This window comes from Schistocerca piceifrons, chromosome 2 (assembly GCF_021461385.2).
Source record: "Schistocerca piceifrons isolate TAMUIC-IGC-003096 chromosome 2, iqSchPice1.1, whole genome shotgun sequence".
Lineage (NCBI taxonomy): Eukaryota > Metazoa > Arthropoda > Insecta > Orthoptera > Acrididae > Schistocerca > Schistocerca piceifrons.
The window spans coordinates 125,512,361-125,528,997 of NC_060139.1; the positions used below are offsets into that span (position 1 = coordinate 125,512,361).

The 16,637-nt window shown below is 46.9% G+C and overlaps 1 protein-coding gene across 3 annotated transcripts in view; it reads left to right on the forward strand.

Moving 5' to 3' along the window:
- The window catches only part of LOC124777475 (anoctamin-10), a 306,085-nt gene that overhangs the window by 272,255 nt on the left and 17,193 nt on the right, over positions 1–16,637 (forward strand). For all 3 annotated transcript variants that reach the window (XM_047252902.1, XM_047252903.1, XM_047252904.1), the window contains one exon: positions 13,756–14,004. In XM_047252902.1, coding sequence (XP_047108858.1) covers positions 13,756–14,004 — 249 coding nt within the window. The remainder of the gene's footprint in view (positions 1–13,755; positions 14,005–16,637) is intronic.

Consider the following 16,637-nt stretch of genomic DNA (forward strand, 5'->3'; position numbering starts at 1 on the left):
TTATAAGCATCTCACATTGAAGTCCGCGCTAAATTTCGAGCTTCTGTAAAAGATCGCCAATCTTGGGGATTTTGCGTCTGTTTAAATTTGGCATGTTTGTTTCGTTGTTTCTGCAACAGTGTTCTAACCCGTTTTGTGTACTAAGGAAGATCAGCTCCGTCGTTTTTTAATTTATTTCGTATAAATCTCTCAATTATTGCCGATAATATTTCTTTGAATTCAAGCCACATCTGGTCTACACTTATATCATTAATTTGGAATGAGTGGAGATTGTCTTTCAGGAAGGCGTCAAGTGAATTTTTATGTTCCTTTTTTGAAGCTAATTTCACTCTTCGAGGTATATATTTTTTGCCTCTTTAAACATCACATAAGTTTATAACGACAGTTCTTCTTCCATACAGGGCTATCGCAAAATGTGCGTTCTGGCGTCATGCGATATTCCGCTAGTTAGTCACTCCGCCGTTTCCACAGGCTTCCATGAGCTCTTTTCCCAGCAGGTTGGTATCACAGCATTTTCTGGGAGCTCTCAGATCCTTCATTTTATCAATGGGACGTTTGCAGTTCTATCTCTTGTGAGCTTCTCATTTATGGAAATAAAACTAATTCCCTCCGAATGTCTTCGTTTCCGACATGATCCACTCTCGAAATAGCTGAACTATTTCTCTTTAATTTTCCTATTGCTGCTGAGAGTGAACGTCAAGTGAGAACCAGAGTGTCGCATACGGTCTACCGCTGCGGTATAGAATGTAGCTCTGGCCTTTCGGGTGTTATGTTTTTCCAAATATCAATTGATTGAGCCAGATATTTGCTTGGACTGATTAAGTTTATGACTTAAGTCTTCTTCATGCTGGTAGCTGACAGTACATCTAAAATATTTGAAATGTAATTATTATTCGAAAATCTGGCCATTTACTACAGTTAGACATCTGATAGGTTCTTGTATCATAGAAAGTCAACACTTTTCTGTCGATACGGTATTACTGTATTTCCCACATAAATCGTTTAAAATAAAGATTAACTTCTGAGATTATTTTCATCATTCTGCATGGTCATTATGAATGGCGAAGAAACCAGGCCAGTAAAGCCAAAAAGGGCGAGCGCAAGAACGGGCTAGGTGTTGTGGATGGAGGGGGAAACGAAACCTTCGGTAGAGCACTTTCCTGCGAAATTCAGAGGTCCCAGATTCGAGTTTTGGTCCGGCAACGGTTTTATTACGTAAGAAAGTTGCAAAATTTAAACGTTGAAGTCTTTTAGTAAACATTTACATTGAGTGTAGCCTTCTACAGAAATCACACGTGTACAATAGAGTTCAGTCACCACGGAATAGAAGCTTTCGAAATGTTCTACAGAAAAATGCTGAAGATTAGATGGGTAGATCGGATAACTAATGACGAGGTACTGAAGTGAATTGGTAATATTTGCAAAACCCGACTAAAGGAAGGGATCTGTTGATAGGATGCACCGTGTAGCATCAAGTAAGCAAATAAGAATTTGCTGACGGATGGAAGCGAGGGAATAAAAACTGTAGGGGGAGACAAAGGTTTCACTATAGTAAACAGTTTCCAGAGAATTTAGGCTGCAGTAGCTGATATGAAGGAACCTGCACAGGATATGCGGCGGCGCAGTTCTTTCTGGCCCTTTACGACGAACCTGCACCTACCTGCGAACATTGTCTCAGCATTTCATCAGTAGCGAAGCTGAGCGAAATCTACTGTACTTGGACGTGAACCAGGCTGCAATTAAAGTCACTAATCTACGTTTCGGGAGAAAGTTTTCACAAGAAATGAAAGGTTGGAAATTTTGTCCTCAATTAATATATTCTGAAACTTAGGTGAACAAGTATTACTGCCAAGCCCGTGCTAGTCTTAACACAGTCACTCACCATCCCTTTCACTCACGTTAGCAAGTTTATGGTGTTGCATTTCCCGAAAACGTAATAGCTACAAAAATACTGATTGTTTTTGATTGAGAATGCTCGCCAAATATTAAGTCTGTCGGTACCAAATGCAGTCACAGTTTTTAGCCACCGACCTGCTCAGTACGCCACTCTCGTCACAAAATTCACTTAAAAATTCCGAAATTTCCACACACGTCGGAATAATTATGCCGTCACTTTTCAAGACTTTTGATGTATAAAACACTGCTAGATGCGGCAGCTTATCGTTTTCATCTGAACTACTACTACCACACACGTCCGAACTGTTTCATGGCTAGGCTCCCGCTCTTCTCTAGAATACTCTGTCTTCTCTACCAGCAGAGAAAGGCGCCCGAAGAATATTACTTTACCATTGGTCAGTTTACTAAACAGCCAATAGCAAAACAACCTTCCCCCGCGTCAATTCGCGCTTTTCATCAATAACCAATCGCAAAATGGTAAACCTAACGACTGCACTTCTACCGACGTAATTATCTAATATGCTGAAGTTTTGCTTATGCATAAAGTTATTTACTATTGTTATTTATACCTGAATTAACTTTACCTTTACCATAAACTTAATTTACATATCTATTCTACAAAAATCCCCTTTGTCCATATCCATACTTCTTCGAAATGTTCCCACACTAAATCCTACTACATAACTCGTTAAACAATTATCTTCGTATTAACCTTAAACCACACTCACGGATCTTTCATAGTGCTAAAACACATTTATAATATTTTACCTACACAAAAAGACATACTAGCACTTTATGAAAATACTAGAACAGTTTATGAAAAACATTCTATTACTTTAGTGCACTCTAGTGGGCACAATCGAAACTAAAATCACAGTCGCCTATCCAGTATTGTCCTCTATCGGCTGATACATAAACTACGTGCGCGTCCAGTCTCGCGTCACCATCTGTCACTATCCAGCTCTGAGACGCATCTCCCACTTAACCGCCTCCAAGGCAGGATCGTTATATGGCGCTACACCTCCGATAGACAAAAATGGAGAGCTGGGTCAAACCGGTCATTAGACTGACGATCACAACAACGGAAACGATAACAAGCAAGGGCGAGCCTCGCCTTGTTCCCGGATGACGTAGCTGTGTGTGCCCCATGAGGAATCGCCCGGAATGTGTTCTGTGCAGGACAAGGAATCGTATGCGAACCGTCGCCTGACGCGTCACCAACTGCACTTTCAGAGTGTGCACCAGGAGATAAGGGCCGTCAGCTGCTGTTGCCTATTTGTCCAACTGACACAGTGCCGCTCGATCACACGTTGTGTTGTGTGTATGCTAGTTGCGCAAGAGGTGCCCCACCAACAACGCCCGGCCTCGCATTGTTCGGCCGCATTACTCAGTTGGTAAGCACCCGACGAGTCACGCGCCGCCGCCTGCCGCTGCCACATCACGTGCTAGGAACCGCAGGCGCCCACTGCCAGCGTCGGCTCGACACGAGGCCCAAGAGAAAGACAGGCAGCGGCGCGTACCACAGCACGTGAGCACGTGACACTGCAGCTCTTTACGAGTCCCAACAGCCGTATCTGGCGGGGAGCGAGTAACTATTTCAGACGAATTTGACAATTCTTAATTGCGCTTTTAAACGCAGTAGCTGAGATGAAGGAACCTGCACACTAAAAAATTAAGACTTTTATGGGTGCCTTTTCACTAACACATTGATTTCCCGCGGGCCGTGCACGGGACCAAACGTTCGCGAAGTAGGGCGTGCGTGATATCTAGTGTGACGTCACAAGTTCATTGCGGGGCACGCGTCTCGCTAGAAATGACGTAACGGCCTGGACTAACGTTCATAGGCATGTAAAACCGTTCCAAGGCCTTCCACCGTACTCAACCAAAGTCAGTATTTCCACTTCCCCCGCTGCTACCGACATTAATACAGCGTGTTCCACATACGATGCGAGTGGTGCGTGGGAACTTTTATTCAATACAGCCCTCATTCCCAGCTTTTTAGGGTTATGAGGGAATTTGTATGAAACGAGATTGTTATTTAAGGCCATATATCTCAGTTGGGTGTGAATGGGGCAGAAGTTGCCCCAATTGGAAATATTTGGGAGGGGATTTCACGTCGCAAAATTCGCCTGATGACAGAGAGAAAATCTACCGAAAACTGTTGTCGGAGCTGGGGGACTAAAACTGTCCACTGTCGTCGTCATCATCACCATCATCATCATCTTCTTCTTCTTCGGTTTCCAGCCCCTGGCTGGGTCTGCTTACAACAGGCTCTCCATATTTCCCTGTCCTCCCACCACACTGCAAAAAATGGATCAAATGGCTCTGAGCACTGTGCGATTTAACTTCGGAGGTCATCAGTCACCTAGAACTTAGAACTAATTAAACCTAACTAACCTAAGGACATCACACACATCCATGCCCGAGGCAGGATTCGAACCTGCGACCGTAGCGGTCGCCCGGCTCCAGACTGTAGCGGCTAGAACCGCACGGCCACTCCGGCCGGCACCACATTGCACTCTCCACTCTATCCCAGTCTTGTCCTCTCTCTCCTTCACTCATTCACTTCAGCAATCCCTCTCTCTTGGTTTTTCGTTAAGAATGTTGCCTCCTATTGTAGTTTCATAGGCCCATCTCCTTATCCTGCCAACTCTCATTCTTTTAGCATGACTACACTATCTCTTGAATGGGCTGCTCTTTCACTATTTTTCTCACCTCATCTCATTACTTGCTCTGTCTATTCTGGTAAGTACTATTATGCTTCTTCGAAATGTCGTCTCACAAGTCTCTACCGTGTTCACCTGTGCACTGTCCCAGACAAAAATTGAAAAAAAAATTCTTTAATTTACCAGCTCGTAACTGCCGGGCGGACTCTTGTAGCAAATCTCCCTTTTCACTGAAATATCCCAATAGGTTCGGAGTGGGGCAGAAGGAATTCCAGCAGGGAACCCCGTGAGGGGATTTCCGATTCCTGCATTCGCCTAATGATCAAATGTAATAGGGCTCAACATCGTAACCGTGACTATGTTGATGATGCTCGAGCTATATATATACGCCGGGTAGTTATAAGTAAATTTTCCCTGTGTGACACGTTGTAACACGGAAACTAACTACCGTACGACTACCAAACTTGGTAACATTAGTGTTAAGGACTTGGGGAAGAGAAATAACGCAGACTTCAGTTGAAACACTTTCGATGTGCTGCTACGGCACATCGCACCATTACATACTGGTACCATTACTATTACAAAAGGGGCTCAATAGGGCGTCCATCAGGTGTCCAGAAGAGTCTGAAAGTGCAGGATTGCATTCTGCACATCAGAACGAAGCATGTCCGTAGGTATGCTGTCTATCTTTCTTGATATGCTGCACTTGAGATCAGAACATGTGTGAATGTTCCCCTGGTAAACCCTGTCCTTCGGGTGGTCCCACAACCCGAAATCACAGGGACTGATATCAAGTGATCGTGCCGGCCAAGCATTTGGAAACGATCGGGTGATAATTCGATCGTTTCCAAATGCGTTTCGGAGAAGTAGGTAAACTTGACGATCGATGTGCGGTCGGGCCCCATCTTGCATGAAAACTATTGATTTCAATGCGTCTCTATCCTGTAGGGCGGGTATGACATGCTGGCGAAACATATCGCAGTAACGCTGGCCAGTCACACTGCACGTCTTTGGTCCTTCAGCGCCAACCTATTCAAAAAAGAATGGGCTTTGACGACGGGGCGTGAGTCGTGCTTGGGTAGCTCAGTTGGTAGAGCACTTGCCCGCGAAAGGCAAAGGTTCCGAGTTCGAGTCTCGGTCCGGCACACAGTTTTAATCTGCCAGGAAGTTTCATGCTGAAGTATTTAGAATCAACTGTAGAACTGGGCTGTAAGAAGCCGACGACCGGTTGCACCACAGGTGGTCGATGAAATCGCTGTTGGTGTGGCAGACAATTCTGCGCGCGGTTCCCGATCGTCAGGCAGTGCACGTGCTGTGTCACGACAGTTGAACATCCGTGGTCCACTGTACGGAAAGCGCTTCGAGCCATTATCAAATGGTATCCATACAATATCCATATAGTACAGCAGCTTGCACCACAGGACGCGCAACAACACGTTGACTTCGCTTCACTTCCTCGCAAGATTTGAAGTTGACGATAGCTGGCCGTGTACCATCCTATGGACAGGCGAAGATCATTTTTCTCTAACAGGTGAGTTGGACACACATAATTGCCCAGTGTGCGGATCTTCACTTCCAGTCACTGTGCATGAAGATCCTCTGTATGGTGAACGTGTCACCGTATGGTGTTCCTTCACAGCTCCTACCTTCCAAACTTTACAGAAGCTCTCCTGCGAACCTTGCAGTCGTGCTTGGGTAGCTCAGTTCGTAGAGCACTTGCCCGCGAAAGGCAAAGGTCCCGAGTTCTAGTCTCGGTCCGGCACACAGTTTTAATCTGCCAGGAAGTTTCATACTAGCGCACACTCCGCTGCAGAGTGAAAATCTCATTCTGGATACTTCATCATGCTCCGCACAGCAGGTGGAGAAAGAGGACCTTTCCTTAATTCTTATCCTCGAAGTGCAGCTGCAGCATTACTGTTGTTTTGATAATAGAGCTTCACCAGTAATACCCTGCTCTGTGTCCATGCTCTTGGCGTCACGTCAACAAGTGCATTGCGACTGGTCAGGTGTGTGAGACTATGTATCACGATTACTGATCACGGCACCTGGTAGCTATAATTGGAACTGGACGGTGGCGCTGTGACGCATGGAAATCATGTACCCCATACTCTGGACATTAATGCTGCTGAGTTTGGTACTCGTACGGTATTTAGTTTCCGTGTTTATAACGTGTTGAATAGGGGAAGTTTAATCATAACCATCCGGTATATTTGTGAGACCTCTTCAGAATACTGCTACTTTCGGAAAAAAATGTCAAATTTTTCGTTTTTGTGTACGTGATATGAGTAGATACTGTATTAACTATTATTGGTAGTGGTACTGTGTTTTCACTAAGATAAGGCGTTTTTCGTCATGGTAAACGCACTGCTCTTTTCCGTTAAAACATCACCTATGGTTCGGTTTCCTCGTGGAGTTCTGGTTTTCAGTGGGGATGTGACGTTCATCTTAGTAATAGGACATTTTCCGGTCCAACAAACTGGGCAGCTGCCGCTTTGCCTAGACTCACATGGGTTTCATGGCGTTCTCTCATAATTTTTGATCTCGTTGCTGGGGCTAATAGAAATTTCAGATCTGCTTGACTGTCTGAGTGAATGAATGAATGCAGATGCTACGATCCATGTAGAAGCTACGTAGATGCTTCTCCGTGCACAATCTGATGGCCAATATCTCCCTAGAGAGATTGCGCTCACTAGTCTAGACTCTATCCCGTACTTTCCAGCCCCAGAATCTTCATCTGCTTTCGATCCGTTAGAAAACCAAATTGTCACCTGAACGATATCGTAGTTCGCTCTTCTACTGCGCCTTACATTGACAGGTTTGTTGGAAGCAGCTGAAAGCCACTACAAATTCGCAGCGGTTTGTTCGTCCGTTCCTATACGTACAACTTTCATTATATTAGTGTCGGATTATGAATATCCAGAAGGTTTCCGGTGTTTTTCAAGTTTTTAAAATGCATATTCCTGTAGTTGCATCCGAGCGTGGTTTCCATCCCAGCAGTGGGTGTGATGCTAATTCCGCTTGTTATGACTGAGCAGGCCAATCTCTGCTCCTTGGCAGCCACCTTCTGTTCTACATTCCGCTGTGTTGTAGCTCCTATGTTTTCATAGGTCTTACTACAGAGGTGTGCTACATGCTTCAGGAACTTAGATCCCAGTTTTTTCCCCACAAGTCCTTCTAGTGCACAAGAGAGCACTTCTTCCTTGGAACTTATATTATTTATGTGTTGGGTCTATGTTAGTTATCCCTAGATACTTCACTACTTCCTCTGCTGGTAAAATTTCGTTGACGAGCTTGAGCTTTCAGTATATGTCCTGGATACTACAACAGTTTTCTTGCAAATGGCCCTTAGATCCTGTTTTACACCAGTTCAGAGCGCACTGTACCAGCGCTCTAACGGTAGTTGCAAATTAGTCAAGTATTACTATGACTAACTCTTTTGCGTACCTTTTGGGAAAGATAATCTGTAGCAATCAGTTCATTCACCACTAGGTTCCACAATGCCGAGCACGTAACCCCTCTTAAGGACACCATCTGGTGGTCTTGATCGCCATTTTCACATCCATAATGGTGGCTTCTACCTTTCGCCTATTCAGCATGGTCCTTACAGCTTTTCTTCTGAAATAGTTCCTGCGGACGGGCTGAGATTACCGTATAATAGTCCGGTTGTTTGCTCGGAGAGTGTGGCAGGTGGCACATCGGTTCCAGCGGAGAATAAATTGGAGTCAGGATGAACCCCGCAAAGACAGCTGAGTAAGTAGCGTCTGCACACGGAGCTAGTCGCACACTAAGACTGAAGCCTTGCAGTGTTAGACGGCAGAGCAGCAGCTGGCCAACTCACACTACTGTCGATGTCAGCCGTGCAACTGTCTGTGGTGGTCTGAGAGTGATTTCGAGACTGATCTCGTAATGCCCTTTTTTCTCATGAAATATGGATGGATTTATGGGGGTACGTGAACTCCGAGAAAATTGATGTCAGGTTGTTCCGCGAAATTTCTGGCGAACTACCGCATGCTTGTAACTTTATTATGACATTTCGGCGTAGGCATCAGGCAGGCCTGAAATTTCACGGAACAATCTATATGCCAATTTCGCAATTGATATTAGAGTTCTAAAACTCATCAGTTGCATTAAGAGCCTGCGTATGATGGAAGCGTTCTGTAATAGGAGGTACTCTATCATCATAACCGCGACGTAATACTTACAAATCAAACAGTATTCTGCGTCAGTCCTTTATTATGCCACTCTCCGTCTCGATGTTCACGCCAAAGTCGTCAGGTGGAGAATCGTTTATTACATAGTTGGTGTTAGTGAACAGCACGGGCGCCTATCCATAGCAGCAGCCCAAGGGCAATGTAGGCTATGTTGTGTCTTCTAATGGTGATAAAAATTGATTTTCAGAGAAGGCATTTTTAAAGTTAAAAGTATCTGAATTTGTAAATTGTACTTATAGGGGCACTAGAGTCGTAAAAAGTCTGCATACTGCTACTTGATGTATGTCCTCTCCACTGTACATTATGTTTGCACTGTTACTTCGGAGATGTTATGTGCTTGCTTGTCCACAGCTCGTGGTCTTGCGGTAGCGTTCTCGCTTCCCGCGCACGGGGTCCCAGGTTCGATTCCCGGCGGGGTCGGGGATTTTCTCTGCCTCGAGATCACTGGGTGTTGTTCTTGTTGTTGTCGTCTTCATCGTCGTCATTCATCCTCATTACGGTCGGAGGAAGGCAATGGCAAACCACCTCCGCTAGGGCCTTGCCTGGTAGGCGGTCCGGGTCTCCCGCATCGTCCCCAACGCTCCTCGGAGTATGAGACCTCATCATCGTCATGTGCTTGTTTATATCGTATACAAAGATAACTGAAAGGTGTAATAGTCTGAGCTTGGTTATTCATTGCTCTACATCGTTCTTGAATTATTGTACTGAATGTTTGTATAACGACGTATATTTTTCTTGTGTTTTAAAAAATATGAATGGGCTGCAACATGATAGCCGGCCGGAGGTTTGTATAACGACGTATATTTTTCTTGTGTTTTAAAAAATATGAATGGGCTGCAACATGATAGCCGGCCGGAGTGGTCGAGCCGTTCTAGGCGCTTCAGTCTGGAACCGCGCGACCGCTACGTCGCAAGTTCGAATCCTGCCTCGGGCATGGATGTGTGTGATGTCCTTAGGTTAGTTAGGTTTAAGTAGTTCTAAGTTCTAGGGGACTGATGGCCTCGGATGTTAAGTCCCATAGCGCTCAGAGCAAATGGAACTTTTTTTTTTTTTTTTTTTTTTTTTTTTAAACACGATATGGACATGTCCCCAGTTCAGGCGTTATATTAAATTCTTATATACAAGATTCTTATATATAAGATTACAACAGAACATTTATGTATCTTGTAGGGTGAACTTATTGGGTAATGATTGGGAGTGTTTGAATAAATTTCTGTGCAATGAAATTGTAAATTACGAGGTGATAGTGTGAACCATCGAAACGCGTTGTGACAATGTAAATGACTCACAATGAAAACTGTTTTGTTTGTATTTATCGACAGTCGCAGCCCTCACGATGCACTCTTTTTATGGATGAAATATTCACCACGTAGTACTGCCGTGGTCTTGCATTGTCTCGCTCATATAACCATAGACTCCTTCGTTAGTTGTTAATGCTCCGGAAAAAAAGCAGAGTGCATTGTTCACCAATCTATCAGACGTTATGGTTGCACAACACACTTCTGTTTCCACATCATGCAGAGCTCTTGGACCGAGCGAGGTGGCGCAGTGGTTAGACACTGGACTCGCATTCGGGAGGACGACGGTTCAATCCCGCGTCCGGCCATCCTGATTTAGGTTTTCCGTGATTTCCCTAAATCACTCCAGGCAAATGCCGGGATGGTTCCTCTGAAAGGGCACGGCTGACTTCCTTCCCCATCCTTCCCTAATCCGATGAGACCGATGACCACGCTGTCTGGTCTCCTTCCCCAAACAAACCAAACCAACCAACCAGAGCTCTTGGCACAACTGACGATGGTTTTCAGATCACGATCGTCGATATTTGTCAGTAGATATATTCAAATTAGAAACTAGAGATGTGAGAGGTGTGGCATTAGATATCTTTAATGAAATGATAATTAAAAGGACACCCTAGCTGCAAACAGCCGTTGATGTACTTCATTGGGGACATTTTGAAAATGTGTGCCCCCTCCGGGACTGGAACCAGGGATCTCCTGCTTACATAGCAGACGCTCTATCCATCTGAACCACCGAGGGCACAGAGGATAGTGCGTCTGCAGAGACTTATCCCTTGCACGCTCCCTGTGAGACCTACATTCCTAACATGTCCACACCACTACATTCGTAGTGCGCCTAATAGATGTTTGCCCATCAGACTCATTACTCGTGGCAGATTAATCTACCAAGTCCCATACGAGTTCGGGCATAGCGTGTGCGTTCGCACAAGAAGGTCAATGGCTGGGAAGCCATATTTTAACTATATATGTCTACATCTACATCTACATTTATACTCCGCAAGCCACCCAACGGTGTGTGGCGGAGGGCACCCCACGTGCCACTGTCACTATCTCCCTTTCCTGTTCCACTCGCGTATGGTTCGCGGGAAGAACGACTGCCGGAAAGCCTCCGTGCGCGCTCTAATCTCTCTAATTTTACATTTGTGATCTCCTCGGGAGGTATAAGTAGGGGGACGCAATATATTCGACTCCTCATCCAGAAACGCACCCTCTCGAAACCTGGACATACGCTACACCGCAACGCACAGCGCCTCTCTTGCAGTGTCTACCACTTGAGTTTGCTAAACATCTCCGTAACGCTATCACGCTTACCAAATAACCCTGTGACGAAACGCGCCGCTCTTCTTTGGATCTTCTCTATCTCCTCTGTCAACTCGACCTGGTACGGATCCCACACTGATGAGCAATACTCAAGTATAGGCCGAACAAGTGTTCTGTAAGCCACCTCCTTCGTTGACTCTCCCAATGAATCTCAACCTGGCACCCGCCTTACCAACAATTAATTTTACATGATCATTCCACTTCAAATCGTTCCGTACACATACTCGCAGATATTTTACAGAAGTAACTGCTACCAGTGTTTGTTCCGCTATCATGTAATCATACAATAAAGGAACCTTCTTTCTATGTATTCGCAATACATTACATTTGTCTATGTTAAGGGTCAGTTGCCACTCCCTGCACCAAGTGCCTATTCGCTGCAGATCTTCCTGCATTTCGCTACAATTTTGTAATGCTGCAACTTCTCTGTATACTACAGCATCATCCGCGAAAAGCCGCATGGAACTTCCGACTCTAACTACTAGGTAGTATCTGTTCACCAAAGAACAGTTACCGTAGATGACCATGCAGCTTTGCTAGAAATGAAATGATAATTAGATGGACGCCCTAGCTGCAAACAGGTGTTGATGTACTTCATTGGGGACATGTTGAAAATGTGTGTCCCGACCGGGACTCGAACCCGAAGCTGCGTGCTCATCTACGGTAACTGTTCTTTGGTGAACAGATACTACCTTCGTATATCTTCAGGTTATTACCTCCTAAGACAGTGCGTTAAACTAAGTTTGGATATTCATGGGGAGATCCTAATGGTAAAATCAACGAACAACATAATCAGCTGTGGAGTACTACAAGGAAGTACACTCCTGGAAATTGAAATAAGAACACCGTGAATTCATTGTCCCAGGAAGGGGGAACTTTATTGACACATTCCTGGGGTCAGATACATCACATGATCACACTGACAGAACCACAGGCACATAGACACAGGCAACAGAGCATGCACAATGTCGGCACTAGTACAGTGTATATCCACCTTTCGCAGCAATGCAGGCTGCTGTTCTCCCATGAAGACGATCGTAGAGATGCTGGATGTAGTCCTGTGGAACGGCTTGCCATGCCATTTCCACCTGGCGCCTCAGTTGGACCAGCGTTCGTGCTGGACGTGCAGACCGCGTAAGACGACGCTTCATCCAGTCCCAAACATGCTCAATGGGGGACAGATCCGGAGATCTTGCTGGCCAGGGTAGTTGACTTACACCTTCTAGAGCACGTTGGGTGGCACGGGATACATGCGGACGTGCATTGTCCTGTTGGAACAGCAAGTTCCCTTGCCGGTCTAGGAATGGTAGAACGATGGATTCGATGACGGTTTGGATGTACCGCGCACTATTCAGTGTCCCCTCGACGATCACCAGTGGTGTACGGCCAGTGTAGGAGACCGCTCCCCACACCATGATGCCGGGTGTTGGCCCTGTGTGCCTCGGTCGTATGCAGTCCTGATTGTGGCGCTCACCTGCACGGCGCCAAACACGCATACGACCATCATTGGCACCAAGGCAGAAGCGACTCTCATCGCTGAAGACGACACGTCTCCATTCGTCCCTCCATTCACGCCTGTCGCGACACTACTGGAGGCGGGCTGCACGATGTTGGGGCGTGAGCGGAAGACGGCCTAACGGTGTGCGGGACCGTAGCCCAGCTTCATGGAGACGGTTGCGAATGGTCCTCGCCGATACCCCAGGAGCAACAGTGTCCCTAATTTGCTGGGAAGTGGCGGTGCGGTCCCCTACGGCACTGCGTAGGATCCTACGGTCTTGGCGTGCATCCGTGCGTCGCTGCGGTCCGGTCCCAGGTCGACGGGCACGTGCACCTTCCGCCGACCACTGGCGACAACATCGATGTACTGTGGAGACCTCACGCCCCACGTGTTGAGCAATTCGGCGGTACGTCCACCCGGCCCCCCGCATGCCCACTATACGCCCTCGCTCAAAGTCCGTCAACTGCACGTACGGTTCACGTCCACGCTGTCGCGGCATGCTACCAGTGTTAAAGACTGCGATGGAGCTCCGTATGCCACGGCAAACTGGCTGACACTGACGGCGGCGGTGCACAAATGCTGCGCAGCTAGCGCCGTTCGACGGCCAACACCGCGGTTCCTGGTGTGTCCGCTGTGCCGTGCGTGTGATCATTGCTTGTACAGCCCTCTCGCAGTGTCCGGAGCAAGTATGGTGGGTCTGACACACCGGTGTCAATGTGTTCTTTTTTCCATTTCCAGGAGTGTATTTTTGGACCATTTTTGTTTCTTGTGTGTACATTAATAAGATGACACAGCCTCAAACTCTACGATGGTGAACCGTGCTGGATGACTGAGGTGACCCGCCGTGTTGTCGGTTGCTGCTGCAGCGCGCGTTTGAGGCGGTGGGGGCGATGTCGGTGATGACGAACTGCGGCCTGCTGTCGCTGTCGCCGCAGCTGCGTGGCCTGGCGCCCGAGCTGTCGTCTGTGGAGTGGCTGCTGCTGTTCGTGATGCTGGAGCACGGCCTGCTGGCCGTGCGCTACGTGCTGCACCAGGTCATCCCGGAGCGGCCCATGTCGGTGCGCGTCGCGCTCGCGCGCCTCAACTACCTGTCCAAGCAGGCGCTCAAGCACGAGGTACGTGTCCCCTCTCATTACACGACTTCATTTTGTTCAGCCGCACTGCCAACAGCTTAGCACAATATGTGATCCGAGGCTTTCCCGGCGAATGTGCTGTATCCAAGGCTCTCGGGTGTCCAGCCGGATCCGATCGCGAAGTTCCACGATATTTCGGCGAATAACCGTTCCGCCATCATCAGGTGGTGCTGTGACGAACCGCGCCGCTCTTCTTTGGATCTTCTCTATCTCCTCTGTCAACCCGACCTGGTACAGATCCATCAGCACTACCTGATGATGGCGGAACGGTTATTCGCTGAAATATCGTGGAACTTTGACGATCGCATCCGGCTGGACACCCGAGAACCTTGGATACACTACCACTACTACTACTACTACTACTACTACTACTACTACTACTACGTGATCAGCCCCAGTGGACCGCACGCATCTACAAGTTTCCTCCTCCACTGCATTCTGTCCATTGCTGCTATCCGCCATTCGTCCACATCTATTGACACTTGGTTTAAACCTTCATGGAGTCCATCCCTCCAACGCTTCTTGGATCTCCCTGGCGGTCTCTTTCCTGTAGGTGTGAAATCCAGGAGCTTCCGAGGCCATCTGTGATCATCCATCCGGGCCACATGGCCGGCCCACTGTATTCGTTTGGCTTTGACAGTTCCTGCTATGTTCGGCTGCTGGTATAATTCCTCAAGCTCTTGGTTGTATCTGATCCTCCATTCCCCTGTATCTGCATCCAGAACCGGACCGAAGATCTTCCGAAGCACTTTTCTCTCAAAAACAAGGAGCTTATGGAAGTCCTGTTTCCCGGTACTCCATGTCTCTCACCCATATAGAACAACAGGCTGGATCAGGGTTTTGTACAGTCGAATCTTCAACTGTCTGGAGAGATATTTGGACCGAAGCAGTTGTGCTAGGCTGTGGTAAGATCGGTTTCCTGCTTTTATTCTCGCATTAATCTCTGCTTCACATGATGAGTTCTCAGTGAAAAGTGCCCCTAGCTATTTGAATTCTTGCACTCTCTTGTAGGAATGGTCCCCAACCTGCAGTGATTGTAGATGATCAGCAGTCTGACAATGACCACGCGTCATAACGAGGTACTCTGTCTTAGCTTCGTTTATGTTGAGCCCAAATTTGCTGGCAGCCTCCTTTAGTGCTTTGGTCATTTGCTCCATCTCCTCTTCCGACCTAGAGAGTAAACAGATGTCGTCTGCATAGGCTAAGTATGCCAGTCTCTTTCCTTCGATTTCAATCCCTTCATTCTCTTGGAAGGTCTCGCGTACGATCTTCTCGAGGGCAAAGTTGAACAGGATAGGGGACAACCCATCTCCTTGCCTGAGTCCTGTCACAATTTCAAACTCCTCAGTTACGCGATTTCCCATCTTCACCTTTCCACGTGTTTCCTTCAGACAGATCTTTATCAGATTGATGAGGTTCTCTGCTATGCCAAACTCCCTTAAACAGTTGAGCAGGCTCTTGCGATGTATGCAATCATAGGCCTTCTTAAAACCAACGAATAAAATATGCAAATCTTTACCATATTCACCTTGGATACAGCTTAGCACAAATCAGCTCACTGTACAAAATGTTCGTCACGCAGTTAAAGAGCACAGTGGTCCCGCAGGAGCATCGGACGGTCATATGAAACTTCACAACTGACGCATGTCATGGCGGTGAAGTGGTGCGTGTGCCAGTCGACTGTATGGAATCACCGCAGTCACATGGGTCCACTGGGAGACGTGAAACAGTATCAGAGACGAGCTTACATGTTTCCATGTGCCCTTGACTACACCTTTCGACCTTTCTGGGAAGGTGCGGACTGTCCACATGTCTACAAGCAATGGTGTGCCACTCTCACTCGTGTAACATGGCGTAAGAGCAGCGGTCTTAAAAAGATCCTGATTCACAGGAACTGGAAAGGAGTGTCACGCTTGTCGGTGGCAATCGGCTTCAAACTACACAGGAAATGCTGCTGTCGGTGAATGCAGCTTCATCGCAACTACACTACTGGCCATTAAAATTGCTACACCAAGAAGAAATGCAGATGATAAACGGGTATTCATAGGCCAAATATATTATACTAGAGCTGACATATGATTACATTTTCACGCAATTTGGGTGCATAGATCCTGAGAAATCAGTACCCAGAACAACCACCTCTCTGGGCATTGAATCAAACAGAGCTTGGATGGCGTGTACAGGTACAGCTGCCCATGCAGCTTCAACACGATACCACAGTTCATCGAGAGTAGTGACTGGCGTATTGTGACTAGCCAGTTGCTCGGCCACCATTGACCAGACGTTTTAAATTGGTCAGAGATCTGGAGAATCTGCTGGCCAAGGCAGCAGTCTAACATTTTTTGAATCCAGAAAGGCCCGTACAGGACCTGCAAGATGCGGTCGTGCATTATCCTGCTGAAATGTACGGTTTCTCAGGGATCGAATGAAGGGTAGAGCCACTGGTCGTAACGAAATATAACGTCCATTGTTCAAACTGCCGTCAATGCGAACAAGCGATGACCGAGACGTGTAACCAATGGCATCCCATACCATCACGCCGGGTGATACGCCAGTATGGCGATGATGAATACACGCTTCCAATGTGCGTTCACCGCGATGTCGCCAAACACGGA